Here is a 24667-nt window from a genome sequence, read left to right as displayed (position 1 = left end):
ATACAAAGCAATGGTAATCAAGATAATGTGGTACTGTGATAAGGATACACATATAAATAAATCAAGGGAATTAATCTGAGAGTCTGTAAATAAACCCAAGTATCTATGGTCAAATGATTTTCAAACGGGTACAAGAACATTTAATGGACAAGTAATACTTTCTTCAAAAAACGGTGTTGGGATGACTGGACTGTCACACACAAGAGAAGGAAGTTGTACCCTACATCACACCATGTACAAAAACTAACTTAAAATGGATCAACGACCTAAATGTAAGAGCTGAAATGATAAAAGTCTTGGGAGAAATCACAGAAATAAGTCTTTGTGACCTTGGATTTGGCATTGGATTCTTAGATATGACACCAAAAGCACAAGCAACAAAGAAAAACTAGGTAAATTGGACTTAAAGCTGTAAAACTTTTGTTTCAAAAGCCATTATAAATAAGATGACAATGCACAGAATGGAAGAAAACATTTGCAAATCATATATCCAATAAGGGTCTAGTAAGTGGAATATACAAATAGGTCTTTCAACTTAACAACCAAAAGGCAACAGATTGAATGAAAAATGGACAAAAATTTTGAATAGACATTTCTTTCTCTAAAGTAGATATACAAATGGACATTATAGCATATGAAAAGATGCTCAACATTACTAGCCATTACAGAAGTGCAAATCAAAAGCCACAAGAAACCACTTCACTCTACTAGGATAACTGCATATATTTTTTCAAGTCATATAATAAGCACTGGTGAGAACAGAAGAAATTAGAACTCTCACACGTTGTTGGTGGGAAAGTAAAATGGTGAAGTCACTGTGAAAAAGCATTTTCTGGATCCTCAGAAAATGAAACATAGAATTATCACATCATTTAGCAACTCTACTCCTACCCATATACCCCCCCAAAATTGAAAATAGCTACATTTGTACACCAGCTTTAACTCCTGCATTATGCACAGTAGTCAAAGAGTGGAAACAACCCAAGTGCTGTCAGCCTAGGTGAATAAACAAAATGCAGTATATCTATATGATGGAATATCATTCCACCCTAAAAAGGAATGAAACCCTGATACATGCCCCAAGATGGATGAACCCTGAACACACATGATGAGTGAAAGAAGCCAGACACAAAACACCACATAGTATATGTTTCCATTTATATGATAACGTCCAGAACAGGCAAACCCATAGAGACAGAAAGTCAATTAATATTTGCTTAGGGCTGGGGTGATTTGAGGTTGACAAGTAAAAGGTACAGAGTTTCTTTCTGAGGTGATGAATATGTTCTAAAATTGACTATGGCTGTGAAACTCTGTGAACATATCGGCACAGCTGATCTTTACCACACACACCAAACGTCTCCCTTGACTCCACACATCCTGCCAGAAATGGCCCCAATTTCCTTCTCTCTCTCACCGCCTCCTCTTGAGAGGCTCTAACCTCTTACAAGAGCTATTTATCCTCATTATTGTCACTTCCTTGTCATACTTTAAATCAGTTCTATTTGGCTGCAGTTGTGAATACCACGCCCTTAAATATATACTGTGACTAAGACATCAAAGTCAGCGTGGGCAGCTGAATTAGTAAATTCTGACTGAGGACCTACCAGGGTCTAGGATACAAAAACAAATAAGAAAAGGACTCTGTCCTTTTCTCAAGGCGAACCACGATACAAAATGAACAGAGAGAAACCCATTCACCTAAAACCTATAAAGAGGTGAGCCAGGAAATATCTGCTCAGCACCGATGGTTATCTAAAGGGAAGGGTTGTTCTCAGCAAGTGAAGTTTAAGTTTCTCAACACTAAGGACCCAGCTATAAAAAGATAAAAGGGAAGGTGGCTGTAGGCAGAGGGAAATGCACCTGCAATGATAAGAGTAGGCAGATATGTCTGAAGAACTGCACCATGTCCAGGTGGTGGAACAGTAACCAGGCAGGGGCATGGAGGGGCAAGGGGCAGTCTCAGAGGTAATGAGAGGCTGGGCAGGGACAGACCTGCAGGACTTTGCAAGGTGGGTGAGAAGTTTCAACTTACTTCTTCTCAATCCCATAATACTCTGTGCGTATCTGTCCTGTTACACTTAATCCTCTGTATCCCCTCTTGGACTGCGCCTGCCCTAAAGCAGATGGAAGTGTCTTGTTCCTCTCTGTCTGGTGCCTAGCCAGTGCCCAGCCAGCATCTCACCAGAAGTCGAAGTTTCCTGAATCAACAGGCCACATATTGATACCCTGATAAGGCAAAACTCCTAAGTCCTGTACGAAATTCTGCATAAAGTTTAAGTGGAAGAAAAAAATGTTATCTAAAGGCAGTGTACAAATGAAGGGCAGGCAGTTTTCATTTGAAGTCTTCAGGCCAACCGGGTGATTTCTACCAAAGACTCTAATGTTTTCAAAGTTTGAATCCTTTCAGAAGAACATCTTCCCAACTTAGTTAAACTCATTCCAGAATTTGAAACATAAACTTGCCAGGGAAGAACAGCTTTAGCATCTCCAATTACTGTGCAGTAGTCATTACCTAGTTCTTCAACTCACTAAAGTATCCCAAGATGTTGTGCAGAATAGCAGGTCCAACTCGGCCCCAACATGGAGCTCGAACACACAGAAATGGACAGACTACAGATTCCACTGCTAGTCACTGACGTAGGATCAAGCACTGCTTTTTACACGACACATGATAACAAAACATGCTTTCCTGACAAATGACTTACAAACATTTAATTGCCTAATAATTAGCTTCACATTTGCATGTTGGATTTTCTGTTTGTACCACACAGGGATTCTGCTACAGCTCTAATTACAGCATCCTTATCTAGAAAGGCACACACTGATTCTAACACAGCTGAGACAAAGCTAGCCACATAACAGTTTCAGAGTGTAAAACCATACAATTCTGCAAATGAATAAGGCAAGTTGCTTTGGGAAGGAAGGAAAACCAAAAACAAAAAAAAATTTTTTTTCAAACGGCTTACTGTGGCCTCGAGGCTTCCGCCTGGTCTGTCTGCAGTTTTTCACCTCCTTCCACTTCCATCGTACAGTAAACGATTCGATTGGGAGCAACTGACTTCAAACCTTGCACTTCCATTATGACGATCTGAAGAGAAGAAAAATGTTTAACTGATAAGTCAAGTTGACAGCACTCAGCAATATACAGAGAGAACAGCATGAACTACAACCAGGAAGACCAACTGATAAAATGATCTGGCAATATCAGTGGTAGTCTGTCTTCTTTATAATCTGCCTTATTCACGGAAGGTATAGTAAATGCATTTTGAGGAAGTCTGGTATCTGAAGACACATCTCCTGCCAGCTATTAAAGATTAAAGTCTCTAAATATAAACCATAGTGAATTAAGTGAAATATAAACTCTGAGACTTTAAAAAATTATGGCAAGTCTGCATGAGGTAAAGCAGATTAATGAAAATTCAGTCTATGTGATGAAAGGAAGACAGGTTGAGTTCCAGAAAAATGACTGGTAGACATTGTCACCATGATACTAATTCACTGAAATCAATACATGACATCAGAAAACTTCTATTTTGACTTATTTTATATGTCTACTAGCATTTATAAAAGAATTTTCTTTATGGCCAATGTATATCTTATTGCAAAATTATGGAAAATTTTACTTGCCAATAAATATCCTACTAGTAATTTGACAAGGAAAAAAATTTTCCCATCCATTAAAGATACATAACTAATTTAATGTAGTCCACTGGAAAAGGGTGGAAAGACTGATATTACCATCTATATTTGTAACTCCTGGGGGAGAGGGAAACCTACTTCTCAAGTACGCTTTTTATGTTTGTATAAAAGTCTGCCAATCTTAAAGCACTGTAACCTAACATCCACACTGGATGTGCACATTTTAAAATATGAATATACCACTGAATATTATTCACTGTAGTTTTTTAACCAAAACTTGCATCATGAAGTTTCCCAAATTCTTAACATTCAGAAAATACATTTAATGGCATTTTTATATGTGCACATTCATTTACTGATCTCATGTTGTAATGTACAAACAAGACTAATAGCATTCACACCATGTACCTAGCAAAATATCCTCAAAGTATCATCTATATCATTTATTGATCTTTTAATACTTTATTAAAATCACCACACTTTTCATAGAGTTTTGATATGGATCATGAGGCAAAAAGTCTCAAGGAAACAAATAATCTTTAAGGAACTTTTCTCCCTTTCAAATCTGATACAACAGAAGGGTTATGTTTGTAAGCACAAAGGCTTTTCATTTTTGTTTTGTTTTCTCACAAAATCGTATGGGAAAGTGATCACCAAAAAATACAAGTCAAATTCAGAACCATTTTCCTCTCTCAACCAAGGCTTCTGTCATTTTGTCACAGTGAAATGCACCCCAACATATGAACTAAAATACTTAACTGAAAACAGACTATGAGAATTAACAGAGAATTAATAGATAACAGTCACTTCTTTTACCGTTGCGCTAATACTCAAGGAAATTGAGGTGAAGTACCAAATTTTGTTTAAGGAAAATAAGGAAAAGAAGTTGTTCGCTTTCAATAAATCAAGTTTTTGTCAGGAATATAGCAACAAACTTGTCCTTAGATTCTTATATAAACAGAGCTGACAAGAATCTGAGACAAATGAAATATATAACCATACTGATTAAAAGGTCCTCTTTTAATCCTCCATGAGGACCTACTACCATAACTTTAATGAAGTCTTAATTCAATGATAATGTTTTGACAGTCACTTAAGTATGGAACAGAACTGTGTACACAGGATAAATCTAGGAACCCTGACGGCATGGGTTCGTATGTGGGGATATGACTGCTTGTGCTGTATCTCTGTCTGTAGTGTATTTAATAGCCAAAGTGCAAGAGAGAAGAAAGGAAGCACCTGTTTAACACTATTTCTGTCACCTCCACTACACACTACTGGAAACAGGACTGCCTAAAACACATGACTTGTGAAACGGCTTTCTGCTCCTCAGAACAATACGCCCATCTGTGCCCAGAATGTTCTATCTTGCAGATTTGCCACTTTCAAGAGATGGAACTCCCGTTATGAAGCCATACTTCTTTGTGAATAAGACAACACAACTCTACAGCTCTGGCTTCTAAAAGGAATTTTAAAAAGCATAGCTAGTCTCCTTCACTAACGATAAAGACAGCTAAGAATTCCATGGACCATCAACTAACCTAATTTTAGGTGACTGTCTCATAACCAATTCCCAGCAAAACTTGCTAATGGAACTACAGAAAATAAAACTGATCTACATTTTATCTTGTTCCCCCCCCCCACCAGATTTCTTTAGGACTGATGTAGTAAGGAAGAATGAAGTTATTCTAGAAGCAAAAAGAAGGGAGGCATGTACAAAATATGAAACTAGTGAAACTAGAAACATGTTTCTGAATAATGCATTGCCTGCCCATAGAGCTATGTGGCACTTGGGTACGTGCGGGTTGTGGGGAAAGGAAGCTGAGTAGCATGGTGGTGTATGGGGGACCATCCACGTGCCATCAGACATGAAGGCAGTCACAGGGTCGCCGGCCTAATACCAACAAAAACACTCAGTGTGAAAATCAACTATGCTCATGCCACCGACACCATTCCCCTTACAACAGACAGACTCTTAACATGGGTGAACATTGGTTTTCCTAGCTTCACTTGAGTGTTTAATTTTAACATAGCATCGTATGGCTTGTGGGTTAGCTTATCTCTTGCTTTATGGTTCTCTCTGAAGTCTTCATGAGTGGTGAAACCTAAAACTAATCTTGTGAAGCTGACTGCTGCTTTTTGATACCATAAAAGTCCCTAATCCAATAAATAGTGATCAACTGCTCCTCTTGGGGAGTGATGGAAATGTTAGTTATCTTGTGGTGGTGGTTTCATGGGTGTATACACCAATCAGAATTTATCAAATTGTGCATATGAAATATGTGTAGTTTACTGTACAGGAATCACATCACAATAAAGGTGTTTAAAATAAATAAATAAATATTGATCGAGTCAACTGAGTGCCAGGCACTGGTTTAGACTCTTGGAATAACTCAGTCAACAAAAGAGAGAGAGAGAGGAAAAAAAAGACCTTAACTTCCTACAGTTTACATTCTAGCACAGAAAGTCAGATAACAAATAATAAACATAATAAATAAGTGAATTCTATGTTTGGTGGTAAAAGCTACAGCAAACATGAGCTTGATGAGAGAATGGGGTGTGGAGGGACAAGGGAAGAGTGGGGAGCACCTATAAAGACATGATCAAATTTGAGCAGCTTTTCAAATCTGCACTTTTTCTTCAAGACTCACAGTTCAGTTCTTAGGAAAAACTTCTCCACTGGACCAACACTAGGCCTGACTGATGAAATATGATACTCTTAAATTGGATTAACTGCCTGCCTTTCAAAGCTTTCTTAGGCTGAAATCTGGGGTCTCAGGAACAAGGCTTGGAAGATGGGCTGGGATAGTGACTCAGTTTGGCTGAGGTCAGAGGCCGTGGGGCGGGAGGAGGCTCCCAGGCCATTACCTCGGGTGTCCCGCGCCCTGAAAGTAATTTCATTTTGTGGTCAGACACATAACTCCTATTTAATATACAGTAGGAACCATGGACCAGATCTGCATTAATGCTATGCATAACAGGAAAATATCTCCATATATAGACATAGCAGTGGAGGGTGTCAAAACAATCATAAAATATGGAGGCTGCTCAGACTATGGCAAAACTAAGTTTTAACTCATATTATCCTCCTAACACCATTTTATTAACTAAACAGACCTGTTTAACATGCTGGCAATAAAGTACAGAACAACAATTCTTAGCCTCACAGAAACACTAACTCCTGAGCAAGTTTTGTTTTCGAAAGGGAAAAAGAGAATTCATAAAAGCTAATTATTTACAATGGTGTAAGATTTTTAAACAAGAGAGAAAAAAGAATGTTTCAAACTGCTTTCAGTACTGCGTGTTTATAGAGATAATGGTAGGTTTACGCGTTACAAAAAATGGCTTGCTTTCCAAATTATTTTCATCATTAACGAATTTAAATGCCAACCTGTGTTAGAAAAAGTCATACTGTAATTAAATAATTGATTTTGTTTTGTACAAACCTGAAGAAAAAAAACAGCTGGCACTTTACATTTTAGTCAGCAGGAAACCCAAGGCAGGAATGATTGGGAAATTTTACACGTAAGATACCACGTAGTTTCAGATTTAACTTCCTTAGGTTATGAGGCTAAAGAGATTAAGAAGAAACCCAGGAGCAAAGTCATTAACCAACCCCAGAACTGAGTTTGGAGTCAGAGGAAAACCTATTTCTACTCTGACACTAAATTTAATCTGTTAACCTACCAAGAAATTGTTAGCCTGGAAGTTAAGAGAGAGGCAAGTTGTCTTATCCTTAAGCTTGACTTTCTCTTAGAGGTGAGTAAGTGGAGGAAAGAACAGAAGCAGACATTTGCTTTTTCTGCCATAAACAAAGCAAGTCAAGTGTGAGAAGTATTTACAGAAATTTAAAACCATCCCTCCTAAGACTCCATGTACTTTGCTTTGTCAAAGAGCAAACTCAAATAGCAGTACTGGGAACCAGCAGGAAGAGCATACAATAGCACAAGGAAGGAGACACAAACTTTAATTTATGAGAGAGCTGTATGTTCAAGCTTCATATTGTCAGGGGACGTGTGGCTGTTGTGTACAAACCCACGAATATATACCCGAATTAGCCCATATTCAGGGATTAGCCGTGAAGAAATGTCATTATGAAAAATATCCACAGGTTGGACCTATAGATTGTCATATTAAGTGATGTAAGTCAGACAGAGAAAGATAAATATCCTATGATATCACTTGTATATGGAATCTTAAAAAAAAGGTACAAATGAAATTATTTACAAACCAGAAATAGACTCACAGAAATAGAAAACAAACTATGATTACCAAAGGGGAAAGAGGTGGGGGCAGGGGTCAATTAGGAGTTTGGGATTAACATATACACACTACTGTATCTAAAATAAACACAAGGACCTACTGTGTAGCACAGGGAACTGTATTCAATATCTTGTAATAACTTACAATGGAAAAGAATCTGAAAAAGAATATATATGTGTATGTATAACTGAATTCCTTTGCTGTATACCCCAAACTAACACAACACTGTAAATCAACTATACTTCAATAAAAATTTTTAAAAAATCCACAGGTAGCATTATAAGAGTCAGTTATCAATATCTCTGGTTTCCAGTGATTAGAATAAAAGGGATGAAACTCTGAAGTCTTGGGGAACACAACTTTAAATGCACAACTCTTGTTCTTGTTTTTCATATTTACTGTACCTACGGTGGAACTGGAAGTCCTCAAAAGGAAGGAGTCTTTACTTCTCTCATCACCTCTCGTACCCAATACTGTGCGTTACAGCTGCTTTATGTGGAAAGAGGACCTCATAGGTGAAGTAGATTAAAAACAAGGCTAGCCAAAAGCCTGAAAGGAGTTTCCAAATTACAGAGGGTTCAATTATGTGTTTAAATCCTATTTCTACCCAAGTGTGTTTCAATGCTCACTTTATTAATGAACTTACACTCGCCTGGTTGGCACCAAGAAGACTTGCCTCAACACTTTTATTATTTTATTATTTAACCCTAATACCGCTGTTTTGTTTAAGGGACAATTTGCATTGATTTGCATTCACTGTCTGATTGTCTAGTAAATGAAGAATAATTTAAATTCTTCAAAATAAGGTTTTAAATGTGAAATGTTACCGGAAGGTCAGCAGAAATGACCTTGCAGGCTCGCTGATGCTGTCAGAAGCGAGCACAGGATAAAGCTACTTACCTCCAAGGTGAATGACAGGACCACGTCCGACTTCGACAGCTGAATCTCATTCTCGTCTCCTATGTCCAAAAATGCAGAATTCTGTGAACGTTTTAATTTTTGCAATTTAAATTCTGGGCCACCTTTCGAAACTGGAAGACTTTCCAAATTGGCCATTAGCAAATTCACTGAAGAACGCAACTCTTCTATGTACATAGTCTCCATTTCTTTTGCTATAAATTTGGGGAATCTTCTTTCCTTGAAAAGAATTTTTAAAAATAACAGTGTTACACAAGTCATAGTTCAATTGTATCATAAAAGATTATATAATGTATATATACTTGGCCGTCTTCAAAACTGTGACACTCAATCCAATGCATTTACCTGATACTTTCGTCACTAGGTTTAAAAGCCTCAGGTTTTGGCAATTTTGATTATATCTAACAGTACCTGAAATACTTTATAAAGGATCACTATGGCACAAAGTGAATAGCATGATATACATTTTCACATTCACTTTATTCGTGATGTGGTATTTACTGAAGGGAAAAAACAAACTCTGAAAATGTACATGTAAAAAGTTTTGGTGAATAGATGAATCGTAATTAGCCACTGTTAGCTTTGAAATACTTGGAGTAACTTGTCTGTAAGAAAAATGTTCAGTAAATTCTGGTCTGCCTGTTAGGAAACAAACATTATAACAGTATTTCTCTTTCCTACTGCAGATGTATATTATTGGGAGATTTTTTTTATGAATAGGCATTCAAATTGAAAACCTGTATTACTAAATAGCAATATGGTCATATTTCTAAAATTAATTAGCCTGCACATCATACAAATATGCCAAGATTGCTTATGGTCATAACTTTAGTTTTTCTGTAAAGGTTTAGAAAAATTTAAGTTTAAAGCAGAAGGCTAATTTATAATAAAAAGCTTATGTGAAAAAGTAATAATAGCAATTTCACAAATTCAATTTTCTTTCTGAATTACATGAATGTTGCCATTCAGTCCTTAGAACTCTGCAACTAGATTTCTGTTTCTTTCACTGAATGGAAAGAACATTGCAAATACTGGATACTTAGATACTGACAGAAATTGCCAAACTGTCTTTGGAGAAGCTTTATTCCCATTTACATTCCCACAAACAGCAAGTGAGGTTTCCTCACACTCTGGGCTCTTTCCTTGATCTTTGACAACCTGGCACTTAGGTCTTGTCTCTGAAAGGCAGAAGGTACACAGCTTTACGACAGGAAGTGTGCTGTCCTGTGACGACAGCTGTGCAAAACTGGCTGGGGCATGAACGCCTAAGGCAGTGATCGTTCAAATGACTGCCTAATGCTCCAGAAAATCAGTGCCTTTCCTGCTGTTTCCTTTGGCATCATTCAAAATGTAACCTAAGAAACCTGCATCTCTAGGATGCCTGGACCACATCCAGAGTGCTCTCGTTCACCTGCACCCAGTCTCTGACTCACTTGCTCCAGTTTGTTCAGAGAATGGAAAGCAACATCTGGCAGCACCTCCTGATTCAGTCCCTGAGTCTCAGGCCACCTGTTCTTCTCTTCCCTCCAATATAATCTTGACATATTTCTTTTAAAATAATTTACATATAATCAATATTAAAACTGCATATTTAATATCACAGAGTGATTAAATATCTACATCCACAATTAACCTTCCCAAGGAAGATTCTTAAGTAGCCTTTTAATTTTCCTCTAGAGTTTGAGGCAACCTTCCCATCTAGTAAAGTTTGCATCTTCAGGAAAAACATGGAACTACTCAGCGGAAGAAATCCTTGGTTTCCTTCAGGGGGTGGAGGGATAATGTTTTGGATAGTTTTTCAATCCATGCAAAAGAGAAAAAAATAAAAGCATAAAAATATCTTTACACTTGTAGACTAATTCTAAAAGCTGTCATAAAAAGCATCCAAAACTCAGAAATAAGGCAAAAAGGTAAGGGGGCAGGTCCTTTGAATGTCATACGAAAGTGAAGGTCATCCAACGGTCTTGTGGGGAAACGTACTTAGTTCAACCTACTGTTTACTACTGATTAAAGATTCCAGATAGTTGGAGTTACATGTTACTTTGCAGAATTTTGTCTGGCAGAGATATAAATTGTGTCTGGTGAATAAGAGAATCCAAAGGTGATAGTTTAAATCCCTTTTGGAAATTAACCAATTGTATATGTCATTGTTGAATCTTATTTTAATCTTGCCTAAAAACACCTACTTTTCAAATGTTCTTTGGACTGGTTCTAACATCTAACCAGTTTGATCATTAATTACACATTTAGTGAAATAGTTCCTGTGTCTTCATTTTGTCTTTATATGACAGTCACAATTCTACCTATAAGAAATATTTTAGCAAAGCAAAAGGTAAATATATCACATTTTGAAAGTTTGGACGTACCAGTTTTTTTTTTCTCCAAAATTTCAAGGTGTTATTTCATAGAAAACTTAGCATTAGCACATGAAAAAAAAATCTATTCTTATTTGGCTTTCATTAAAGACATTTCATTTACTATCATTTTTCAAGGAGGAGACTGGCAGGAATCCTTCAAATTGTTTCATTAGCATCTGCAAACTTTTCAGGAAATAGACTATACGAGAATTTTTTTTTCTCTCTCTAGGGAAAAAAAAAAAACTCTGTTTTAAAGCCTTGATGTTTACTGATAGTATTTCATAAACTTTATTTAGCCTGCTTATGTTGCTTCTTTCTTGGAAACAAAACCAACTGTACAACAAATGTACATATAAAATTTAATCTTTTAAATTAGAACATAATCAGAAATAGGGTTATTCTGTAGCAACTGTGAGTTGCTCCTGTAAACCACAGTTTCAATGTTCTAATTTAATCCTCTGTATAGCAAAGCTTGTTAACAGCCCTAACACATTATATACATAAAACAATGTTTGTTCCATAAAATTCCCATTATTCAAATTTAGTCACTTTTTCTTAGGTGGTCTTAACTTTCCAGTAGCTGAAGCCTGGACCACAGTAGTAGGCTGAAGATGGAGACAACTGTCAGATTGTAGAAATACTCTGAAGATAGATACAAATGGATTTCCTGATCAATTTGGCAAGAGGAAAAGAAAGGAGTCAAAGATGATTTATTGAGCCTGATGTGCCGGAAAGACAGCGCTGCCAAGAACCGGCCTACCCTGACCGCTTGATTGGGAATTGTCAACACCTTCCCTGCCTCCCACATTCCTGATTCCACCTTCTCTGCTTTATTCGCTACACAGTAAATGATCACCTCCTATAACTCAGATACATGGCATGTTTACTGCTTACTGTGAGCCTCTCCCAATAAAATGTAAGCTCCACCAGGGCATGGCAGGAATATTTTTGTCTGGTTTTATCCCAGTACAACTACATTTTCCTGGATGTACCCCAAGTGCCTAAAACAATGCCTGGCTGCTTTAGCAGGCATTCAATAAATACGGATTCATTGAATTCATGAATAGAAAGTCAGGCTCCGAAAGGTTCAAGAACTTGTCTAGTGTTGTTTATCCAGGAAACAGCAATCATGGATTTGGACCACAGGTTTTTCTGGCCCAGTCCACCCACACTATTTCTATTGCTTCTTTCCTAATTATGCCTTGGCTAAAATATTGAAAATATTTATAACCCTTGAAACAGATCGCTACCCTGTGATTTCATTGTTATTATACTGTGTTGTAAAGTGTGGTGGGTGTTATTAACAGTTCATTGCCAACTACTAACTACTGATAAACCACAGTTCTGGATCTATGAGACTGGAGAGGCAGCAGTGCCTGAGAGCAAACCCAGGTTCTGGAGTCCAAAGACCAGGGTTTGATGTCTTTTGATTTGTTAAGTAATCTTGGTGAAGTCAGTAATCTTCCCTAATCCTCAGCTTCCTTGTCTATAAAATAAATTCATTATATCACCTGCCCACGTAGGGTCATAGGATTATTGTAGAGACATAAGACAACAAGGTCAGTGAATTATCATTAGCCTTATAGTTTATGAAGATGGCTTAAACTTGGTACAACTGAAGTAGAAAGCAACTAAACATGCTGTATCTGCTATGACAATATATAGTCTGAAAGGCATCATATTGGGAGGTGGTACTTTTTTTTTTCCCTTCCAACCTCATCAGCTTCACGTCCTGCTCCACATTTTTTCCTACTTTATCAGCATTTCTGATGAAATCATCAGGGTGCCCTCAAATAGAAGTCTCTGTACGTACCTCAATGACCCTTCTCCTCCGCCTCAGTTTAGAGGATACACACACATATTGTTCTCCACAGATAGGAACTTGAGAACACACCCAGGGCTTTCCATCCTGCTCTGCAACCCACTAGAAATTCACCTAAGCGATCACATAGTCAGCCAGGCCCTTGGAGAAGTCCAATTTATGACAGTGTGCACAGCCTCAGGTACAATCTGCCTACAAGTAGGCACGTTAGAAATGCTGACCACAGGTCCGGAGTCCTGCCCACAGTGCTGGGCACATCTCTGGATTCTCTCTTAGCCTCAGGTCTTCAAGAAAAGCAAGTGCCCTTCCAGACAGCTTCCGACTCAGGTTAGGGTTTTGGGAGAAGTATTTTTCTCTCTAAAGCTTCCGACAGCCTCAAGCTACTTGATTTCTGAGCCTATGAATTCTCCATTGGAATCTCCAGGATGACGCAGTGCCTCTCCAGATATCGAGAGGATCCAGAGGACAGAGTGCTGTCCTTTCAGCCTCTGCCCTTTGTGTGACTATAAGTCTGTAGCCCCTAATTCATATCATCCTATGTCTTCTTTCAACTGGCGATTCCTCCTCATATACCTCTTGGCCTCTCACAACTTACTGTCTCTGTTACCCAATTTCTCTCAATCTTCTCTGTTTTTCTATTTATCTCCAATTTCTTAACAATTTCTCTACTTTTTAACTTAATAGATATTTAGATAATTTATTACTAGCATCCTTAAAATGTACGTATTCATAAATACATTTTTCTTTGAAAACCACAAAAAATCCAGTTGTCAAAAGCAGTATGGGATATATCTCCTTAAGTGCTGGAAACTTCCCTGTTTTGATTTGGGAGGTGGGTACCAGGGTACATTACAATAAACAAACATTCATCAAGCTGTAAACTAAAGATCTGGGCAATGTCTACACGTTATAGCTAAATTTTAAGAAAGACAGACAAAGACACAGACACAGAGAGAGGGAGAAAGAAAAGGAGAGGGAGAGTCTATCCAACAAATGTTCAAAGTTTCACTTAGTGGAAGGGAAAAGGAAAAAAATCTTATTCTCAGATCAATAGCATTATAACCTCCAGTCTCTAGGGAGGGACTAAAATTTAATTTTTTACCACTGAAGTAAATTAATGCATCAGTTTACTAAAGAATGATTTAGACAACAAAGTTCCCCTCCCTATCACCAAAGAGCCTTCAGTATTAAAAAGAAACTCATGGCTTTTGTCTGAAATCTACTTCTCTTCATAGAAACACAGTAATTGCACAAATAAAAGTAAATAAAATACAATAGTCCACATACTCTGTTAGACTCAGTATTAGAAACTTCAAATCATATTTTTCATCCATTCAAATGTTAATTGATGCCACTGTGTGCCAAGCAGCTTGCTGGATACTTTGGAATACATTCTATGATTTTGCAGGGAGGAGTTTTTTCCTCTGACTGTATTATGCCTAGTGCAGTATTCAAATTCTTCTAAGTCTGGCAGTTTGAGAAATTCAGGCATTGCTTTAAGAATAATGTACAAAAGTTATCACTGAATTTAAACATCTCGTGTAAGGATGATACGTACAATAGATAATATGCACTCAGGCATTTGGACTTACGAGGTATGCAAGGAGAGGAGAAAATGACAAAATTGTGCTGGCTTTATCTACACAAGACTTCTTTTGCTCACAGAAATCTACATAAAGAAAGAAATGTGAAACAGCAATAATTTCAAAGTTAGTAATTTACCTTTGCCATTTTCTCTGCCAATTGCAAACGACCATCAAGTTCCCTTCTGATCTGGGCTGCTTGCTCATCTGCATTATCCAGCTTAAAAATAAAACAGAAAGCATACATATGTAATTATTTAATGGTAGTGTCCTATACTTTAAAGAAAAGACTAAATGGCTCAAAAAATTTTTTTGAATAAATTCTCTCAGCTACCTGTTGAGAACACAGAAAGTGGTTTAATTAGATTGGCAGGCTAATTACATTTCTTGGGCACTTTTTGTTGTGGTTTGTTCACCAAAAAGTTAACAAATCTCTAAGGTTAATAGCTCAGCTTACCAAAAAACAAAATCTAATTATAATTCTTTGCCCAATCTGTCCACAACAACTCTAAACCAAGAAGTCCTTGTTTCCTTGAGGTTACATTAAATTGTCATTAAGTTTATTCAGTCCATCTTTCGGCCTTCATTCAGGTCATTCTTAAATAGTTCCAAACAGGTACATCTCTTGTTCTGTTCTTTCAAATTCCCAAAATTCATTTCTGGATAGTGAAATACTGAGTAATGTTTCACTTTTTTTCTTTATTCTTTTAAAAAATATCTTTATAAGTTTTGTATTCGTGCTGAACTATCAAAGTACTACTTGGTTGATAGAACTTTCTACCATTTAAATCTTCATATGCTCCTCATTCTAGTACCAATAGACTCATAGCACCAAGAAATCCTTTTATAGACTGGCACCACATTTGAATTCCATTCTCTTGTTCTAAATTTGATTGAAAGCAAGAAAAGCATGCTAGCCTCATTTTTGAAGATATTTCCATCCACATGGAGAATTATTTTAACTTCTCCACTGAAATAATCCTTAGCTTTTTCTACAACTTCATCTAATGCTTCCTCATGATTCCTTCTATCTTCATTAGTACATTATAAAAATCCTTGAATTGAGGAGGTCCTGTGAGCCCTGCACAGTGTGGGCTGCACTGGATGGGCTACGGATATGCACCAGACCGACCCTTCTCTTGACTTTAATTCCTTCCCCTCTCCCACTTTCATCCTTAAGAAACCTAGACCACATAATACAGGCACGCTTTAGTCAAAATCCATCTAGAGATTGGACTAGGGCTGAATACCACATTAGACACCCAGGAGAATACAGAGTAAATTGTCCCTCTGCTGAAGAACTACAAATTTATCATGTTACAATAAAACAAAACAAAACAAAACAAAACAAAACAACAAAAACAGCCTTAAAAAGAAAAAGCCTGAAAAGGATGAGCAGGGGCAAAGCAGGTCAACAGGATGGTGGTGTCAGAATGTATGTGAAGAGTCCAGGAGAAGGCAAGAGGACAACAAACGTCTGGAGGTGAGATCAGACGGTGGTTCTGCGAATGGAGTTGGGGGAAGCAAGAGGAGCAGGGAGAAGAGAAGCTTCACAGGGGTTGGGACTGGAGAGAGAGACAGGGCTGCTCTACAAGCTGCTCTTCACAGGCGAATCCGGGAGCTTGAAGCTGGTTCCTATGGCACTGGGAATTCATTGAGAGGCTTTAAGCAGGACTTGGAAAGATCATCGTGTCTGTCTCCATCACAAACAGAAGGTTAGAGGGACATAAGGAAGTCTATCTCCTGTCTAACCATCCACCTATGTATTTATTTGACAGACAGATCTGGGCATCTGGGGTTACCTTTCTGAAAAACATGTTTCCAAGTCAGTTTTAAAAAACCACGTTCATGTCAAAATAAGTTTAAAGTAGGTAGGACTTTCTTAAACTAAATCCTTGTTGTAAAGGAGTGTCTATGTCTCTCAGAAACAAATACACTTTTAGGGGGTGGGTATAGCTCAGTGGTAGAGCACACACACCCTTAGCATGCATGAGGTCCTGGGTTCAATCTTAAGCACCTCCATTAGATAAATAAACAAACAAATCAACAAACAAACTTAATTACCTCTCCCCTCTACCATTAAAAAAAAAACAAACAGAAAGAAAAACAAATACACTTTAAATTTTATTTATTTATTTTGTTATTTTTTGTGGGGAGGGGCAACTAGGTTTATTTTTATTTAGTTAGTTATTTAATGGTACTAGGGATCAAACCCAGGACCTCGTGCATGCTAAGCACTCGCTCTGCCACTGAGCTATACCCTCCCCTTTTTATTTTAATTAATATTCAGCATCAAAGAAACAAGTTTCTCTTCACTGTGTCTGAAGTCAAAATGATTTACATTAAGAACTAACATAATTATTGAGGAAAGAATATGTGATAAATATCTATTCTAGGTAACTGAAATCAAGATCCTAAAAACAAAAATTGTGCATAAGAGCACTAAATATAATATCATAAATACACTAAATGTAATATGAGATATCTTCTGATCTTTGCTGAAATGCTGATATTTTTCACAGAAAAGTAAAAATAAAATGGTTACTTTCGGGTAAAGAGTTACAGTTCCACCAAGAAATAGGATTTGACATCTTAAAACTTAAAAAATTCTCCTTCAAACTACACCACAAAACACTGTTTAACATCTTAAGTATTTGTATTATCGTATTAACAACTCTTACTAAATTTTGAATGGAATTGTTTGAGTCCCTCCTGTGGTTTGTGTTTTCTTTCTAAGAGACAGTTTTCTACTACTTTTTAAAAATAGTAATGCCTTAACGGTGCTTGTCTGAAAAAAAAGGTAGGCAAAGAAAAGCAGAGCACTGGTGTACTAAACTCTTTTTTTTTTTTTTTAAGATGACTTAAAGAAATGGAAAGCTATCCCATGTTCTTGGATTGGAAGAATTAATATAGTTAAAATGGCCATACTGCCCAAAGCAATCTACAGATTTAATGCCATCCCTATCAAATTACTCAGGACATTTTTCACAGAACTAGAACAAATAATCCTAAAATTTATATGGAATCACAAAAGAGCCAGAATTGCCAAAGCATTACTGAAGAAAAAGAATGAAGCTGGGGGAATAACCCTCCCAGATTTGAGACAATGCTACAGAGCTATAGTAATCAAAAAACATGGTGTTAGTACAAAAACAGACATATGGCTCAATGGAACAGAATAGAGAGCCCAGAAATAAACCCACAAATTTTGGTCAATTAATCTTTGACAAAGGAGGCAATAACATACAATGGAATAAAGACAGTCTCTTCAGCAAATGGTGTTGGGAAAACTGAACAGCTGCACGTAAATCAATGAAGTTAGAATACTCTCTCATACCACACACTAAAATAAACTCAAAATGGCTTAAAGACTTAAACATAAGACAAGACACTATAAACCTCTTAGAAGAAAACATAGGCAAAATATTATCTGACATAAATCTCAGCAATGTTTTCCTAGGGCAGTCTACCCAGGCAATAGAAATAGAAGCAAAAATAAACAAATAGGACCTAAACTGTCTTTTAATGGCCTTCTCTTAGTAAAACTGACTTCTTAGAGATTGGAAGGTTACTAACCTTGATGACTACAGTGTCGTTTTGTGAAACTGGAAGAGCGTACTTCCAAATATGTTGACCAAAAAAAGAGGAAAAGCTAATATAATAAAGACAGCAGGTGACTCTTCAATTGAGATAATTATAGTTTCATGTGTAGTTGTGAGAAATAATTGAGAGATATCCACCGTACACCAGTTTCCCCCAACATCTTACAAAACTAGACTACCATATCACAACCAGAATACTGACTGATACAATCATCCATCTTATTCCCATTTCCTTAGTTTTATGCAAACTGATTTGTGTGTATTAATTTCTATACAATTTATTACCTATCTAGGTCCGTACAGTCACCACCATAATCAAGGCACTGAACAGTTTTAACGTTGTATGTTTTCCTTTTGTAACCACACCCACTTCCCTCCACCTAAACCCCATTGGTTAGTTTTAATACCAATGTACCTCATTTTCAGAATGTTTAAAAATAAATTTTGTAAGTCAAGTGGATTTTCTTTTAATTTCCACTAGTTAAACTGGAGATGTGCTCCATGAGAGATTAATGTTTATAAATGTTGGATGGGGGTCACAGGCCTCTTAATCTACACACTCAGAGCCTAGGTGCTTTCCTCAAAGTCCATGACCATAAAGAGCACTTACTCACTGATAACTCCCAAGTGTGTATCTAGAGCTTCAACCTCTCACCAGAATCCCAGACCTACATTTCCAACTGCCTACCTACCATTTCAACTTGCATGAAGAAAAGGCACATTGCATTTAACATGCCCAACATGGAATCTTGATTTCCAGCTCCCCACCACAATCACTCCTTCTGTGAGTAATGCCATGTCACACAGACCGCACACTTATTTACCAGTTGCTCACGCCCAAAGCCTACACATCATCTTTGACCTCTCTCTTTCCCCTCAGAGCCCATGATCGGATCAATCCAATTAGAGTCATGGAGAATGAAACTTAGAATCACATAGCTGAGGCAGACCAGAATTTAGGTACTCGGAGTCCTTGGCCAGAACTCTACTTTTTTTGTGTGTGGTGGAATGTATCCCTAGGCTCCTCAAGTACATCTCAAAGTTGTCTAGATCATTATGGTGAAAATAGTTCTTTTTCTTTTCTATACCCTCCAAAGAACTTGGTTTTTACACACTACTCCCTCCCCACCTTCCCCTCAAAAAAAAAAAAAAAAAAAAAAAGGCGGAAGAAAGAAAAGCCTGAATGGATGGTTTATAGATGTGGGGCATCGGACGTTAAAATGTTGGTGACACACCTGTCTCTAGTTCAGATTTGGGCTATGAGATAAAGAAAATGGGGTTATGGGGACTCTGGAGTTGGTGGTAGGGCCCAGAGGCAAGTCCTCACTACACAAGGACAATTTAGTCTTTTAATATCATTGTCTTTTAGTTTAAATCCCTGATTCCAACACTTCATATGACAATAGATTACTTATACCTCACAGATGTCCCTTCCCGTCACAGAATATTTTCCAGGTCTTTTAAAAGGGGCATTCAGCCCTGTTCATGACTTGTGTCTTTACGCTCTGCAATGCCTCTAGCACCTACTACACTGAACATTTTACTACTTTAGTTGTCAAAATACTTCACTGTCTTAGCACATATTTAGTACTTTTATTTTCCACTTGTTTATGACACAGGGATTTCTGTTTCCACATTCAGAATTCTCTTGGTTAGGAATTCTTAACCTGGGCCTTCAGGAGTCTGAACCATTCAAGTTGGGAGCAAAATTTGCAAAGATAATGCACTTTTTAAAAACTTGGACACTTGTTTCAAACACTTTTATAGCTTACTCAAAGAGGGGGGTTAACAGAAAAGAGGTAAAGAACCATGGCTCTAGGAGAATCTTATTTATAGAAGCCTCTGTTCATTTGTTCTAGAAGAAGCTGTGTGGCTTTTCAAACATAAGCCATGGAAAATCGCCACCTCACTTACCCTTTCAGAGATCTGTTAAATTCTTCATACAGGTACACTAAGACATAGGTTCTGAACAATGTTGACTGAATAGTCCCCGATAATTTTATTAACTCTATTTATGCTTTTTCTACACTTACTGTCCAGCAAACCTTACTGAAGGTCCTTCAGTAGCTGCAGAAGTAGTGGCCTTTCAGGAGTTGACACTTTATAGAAAACAGTAACAACGGTATTTAAAACAGAAGAGAATTGCCGCAAGAAAGCTACTGATCGAGCACTGTGGGAATGCAGTGATGGGACAGATGTTTTTCCTGGCTGATGGTATCAGGATGGACCGGCTAAAATGAAAATATTAAAAAATGGACTTTGAAGAGTCCTGAGAGGAAACGCTGTCCTGATGCACCTATTAGTCTTGACTTGCAAACTTCCAGCCCTGGGCTCTCCGGGCCCCATTCCTCTCACGTTCTGTGGAAATAGCTCTGAGAACAGGTGGTCTCAGAGATCAACAAATCTCTTGCAGAAGTCCTTGGGGAACATTCAGAGACTTCATTGCTTGCCAACTGTCTTATAGGTAAGATGATTTTAAACAGAGCATAAAAATAACTTTGCTGTTTCACCCAACAACTTCATTTTATAACTTGTGATATCATTCTTCTAATGCTTTAAAAACCATAAACATCAAATACTCAGATTCATTAAATTGGCTTGTATCTTAAAGGAAAAAAAAGCCTTTTATAAAAAGTACTTTTCATAACACTGTTTAGCATCATTGCCCTCTATGATTAATCTATTTTCTAGAACCAGGATAATTGCCTTTGCATTAATATTGTCAATCACTAAAAATGGGGATTAATAGCCATGTTTCTCCATAATGATGCCTTTGTACGTGCTAACCCTAGTCAATTGTGCCCTTCTTTCTCCCACTGGAAAAAAAATCAATTAGTTTTTTTTCTCTGAGTCTCCAGTCCAATTATGGCATATCTCTTTTCAAGTAAATTATAGCCTGTTATTTTCTTATAATATTTATCCTTATCCTTTAGTATGAAAAATACAGGTAGACTAGGACTTGCTCTCTTATCTAAATTTAGTGTTTTCCCTAAGATTAATTCATTTGCTGGTTATTATATTAACTCTAAGTCTGGTGATTTAGAGATAATACGTCATGAAAAGTAATTGGCACAAAGTTAACACTGCTTCTAAAAGAACACTCCACCCAACACTTTAATTATTTATCATCTAATTTTCTAGTAGCCCAGTGTTTGATTGATTTATTCGATGGTACCAAAGGTATGGATTTTGCAACAAAGCCCAAAAACCCTGATCAAAAGCTGTATTAAGTATTAGCAAATTCATTTACTTCATCAATAAATCTGTTAATTTTCTACTATCACTTGAATCAAATTACTTATCATCAAGATAGAGTGTAACTGTGTCCTATTGACTGCTTGTTCCTGCTGTGTCATCTCTGCCCCCTCCTCATTCTCTCAGCCCATAAGCATGCAGGGTTGGTCCCTGGCTGTTCGGAGTGCCTGCAGTGGTTTCTCAATACAGTGTCATAAGCCAGCACATAGCTCTGATCTCTCTCCTGAGTTCCAGCTCTCTAACTCCCATTGAAGGCAACGTCCTTCTTTTCGGGCATCCAACAATGTCCTCACACTTAAACTTCACTGTCCTTCTTCATCGTGGCTCCCCTATTTCCATACATGATTCTCACTACCCTTGATCTGGCTAACATCTTAGAAGAGAGGGAGGAGTAAAGGGCAAGGGGATGAAAAGATGGGAGTAAATGAATGAGAATAAATGAGTGAGCGAGAATGATGCCCAAACACCTCAGCTTGGTTCCCAGGTCTGCCTGATTTTGTACCTAACTTTTTAACCTCTTGGATAATTCCACGATCTACACAACTTAGTTTGCTCACTGTTTACAAAGCATATTACATTCTCCCCATGATATGATTTGCTTCTGTCCTTCCTGCCTGGGGTGCTCTTACCTGCCTTCACCGTCCAAATCAAGCTCCAAATCTTCTGAGAAGAATACTTGCCTACCTGTTAATTAACAAAGCACGTACTATCTGATGACATACCTTTCATAGCTGTCTTATTATTATTCAGCTTCTCAGATATTTATGGCCTCTAACTCAGACTGCAACATGGCCCTTGCTAACTCATCCTACCACCTTAACAAGGGAACTAAAACCGATCCACCTCTTATGGTGGGATTCACATAACTAGTTACAGTTTTAATGCAAATACAAAGAATAATTCCACCTGTATTTGAAAGGTTCTTGGACCCCAACATCCTCCAGACTGACCCATCTTCGATGAGGCAACCTCCCTCAAAAACAAAAACAAAAAAACCCTTCTTCCCACTACTTGATCACTGACAGAGCCAACAACTACCAAGTAACTAAAACTCTTTTGTAATTTCATACAACAAAAAGAACAGAAGGAAATGAAGTCATCCCCATATTCTCAGGAGCAACACTTTGCCTCTATGATGTTATGTATGAATCAGGTAGCACTCTGTTGCTGGAGGCAAAGCTTTTAAAGAACTCCCTTATACCTACTTTCTAAATTATGTATAAGAAACCTGACTCAGAAATACAGCTCTGCCATGAAGTCTTGTAAAACAGTTCTAAGAGTCTTAAAAATGCATTTCCCAAACCACACTTGCCTTTGCATACTACTTAAAAGTAGGGAAAAGATGAATGAGTTAATTAGATATAAAATTACCCTATGTGAACTAAACTAAATGACATTAAATAACGGATCAAAATGTTCCAAAGTAAGATCATAACAAATTTAACCTCAAACATAAAAACCATGGGACTTTGATAGCCTGGAGAATATGCAGGCATATTCTCTAAAATGGTAGGTATAACTTAGCAAATTTTACACATTATGTAATTTTCTTTCGTTTTCCACTTAGTAGTGACATTTTATCTTCTAGACAGAAGTAATGAGCTAACATTTCCAAGCAATTATTTACTAACTATACTTCCTTCAATAAAGTAGCATTTACATTAATGAAATAATGATGAAATTGAGAGATTTCAGCACTAAATAAAATAAAACAGACACTATCAGTGATATTAGAGAACTTTTGTCAGAGCAGATTAGAACTTTAGCCTCCTCAGGACTAATAAGAGCTAAATTTATACAGCACCGTATGTCAGGAACTGTTCCAAGTTTTTTTGTAAACATTATTGCATTTAAACCTCAGAGTAACCATATGGAATAGTTGTTCTCATCATCCCAGTCTAGTGATGAAAAATCTGGTGCACAGATTGGTTTAAGCAATTTTCCAGGGCCAGGTCTGAATGCTGTAGTTTGACCCCAAGGTTCAACTTAACCCCCTTGCATTCTGCTTTCAGTCTTTCAGTCGCTCACTACCTCTCAGTGCCCACAACAGGAAATAAATTAAATATTACTATACAATTTATGGTACAAAGATTAAATATTTATCCTATGCTCATGTTGTTATGATGCGATTTTTTAAAAAGGCATGCATAAATCTCTATAATACAAAGTGGAATATCACAAGCTTCCGGGTATGATAAGGAATTGTAAATTCCTCGTGAATTCTTCCCCCTCCCCAGCAATATTTAAGAAAAATGAATGAAGGAAGGAGCAGGGAAGGCTCTGTGGAGGTGGAATTTCTCTTGAGTCTTCCAGCATGGTGAAGGGAATGCCAAGTCAACAGAATAAAGTAAGACAAAATTAAAAATCCAAGAAAATACAGGTGTGGATGAGGACCAGGGAGCAATTCAGCTTACCTGGAACATGGGGTGTGTCAAGACTCGTGGCATGGGGATGAACATGGGAAAGAAAAGCAAAGCAGGTGGGGGTCCGACTGTAAATGTCACCGGTGTCAAAAGCTTAGCCAAGGGGTATGAACTTGTTGACAAAGAAGCCATTTTTTTTCTTTCCTATTTAAAGTTGGGTCATGATGAGAACATGATGGTGCTTCAATAATATTTCTCTGACAACAAAACATGTAGGATTGGAAGGGGGATGAGGGTGGCAGGTTATTGTCATGCTCCATATAAGAGGTACTGAAGTCTCCAGCTACAGTGATGGTTGCGGAAGTAAGACAGGAGCCGATAACGCAACAGAATGGAGAAAGCGGTGGTACCAGGTAATCGTTCAGACAGGGAAGGCAAAAGGCATGGCTCATAGTTATAAATCAGAAAGCTGAACATAAATAAACAGAACCACGTTTGGGATGAGGAAACGTGGCATGTTTGAACCTACTGAGTTTGAGATGTTTCAGATTCAGCAGTTTGCCATGGGCTACACGTGAAGCGTGGAAAGAAACGCTGACCTGGATAAAAGCCAGTGGCGCTCAAAATAATCACAGTGAATTTGTGTTTTCATCCTTGCATTATTCTTCAGTGCAACAGTCCTAATAGCATCTGATGAACAAAACAGAGTAGCAAACCTATCCATACTTTTCAAATGCTGTTCCTCATGGCACCATCCCACGTACACAGTGAGTTCACGTGCATCTGATGAGGACTCAGAAAACAAGACGGAAGCCCTATTCAACTGGAGACCTTCACATCAGAACGATGAAGACACTCTGCA

The 24667-nt window shown here is 37.5% G+C and overlaps 1 protein-coding gene across 6 annotated transcripts in view; it reads right to left on the bottom strand.

Annotated features, from left to right (window-relative positions):
* The window catches only part of CADPS2 (calcium dependent secretion activator 2), a 449680-nt gene that overhangs the window by 259601 nt on the left and 165412 nt on the right, over positions 1-24667 (bottom strand). For all 6 annotated transcript variants that reach the window (XM_074367152.1, XM_074367154.1, XM_074367149.1 and 3 more), the window contains exons 4-6: positions 14725-14805; positions 8806-9042; positions 2970-3091 (exon numbers count right to left, since the gene is read on the bottom strand). In XM_074367152.1, coding sequence (XP_074223253.1) covers positions 2970-3091; positions 8806-9042; positions 14725-14805 — 440 coding nt within the window. The remainder of the gene's footprint in view (positions 1-2969; positions 3092-8805; positions 9043-14724; positions 14806-24667) is intronic.

The sequence above is a fragment of the Camelus bactrianus genome, chromosome 7 (genome assembly GCF_048773025.1).
Source record: "Camelus bactrianus isolate YW-2024 breed Bactrian camel chromosome 7, ASM4877302v1, whole genome shotgun sequence".
NCBI lineage: Eukaryota > Metazoa > Chordata > Mammalia > Artiodactyla > Camelidae > Camelus > Camelus bactrianus.
The sequence above is the reverse complement of the archived record's forward strand: the minus strand, read 5'-3'. Positions and strand labels throughout refer to the sequence as shown.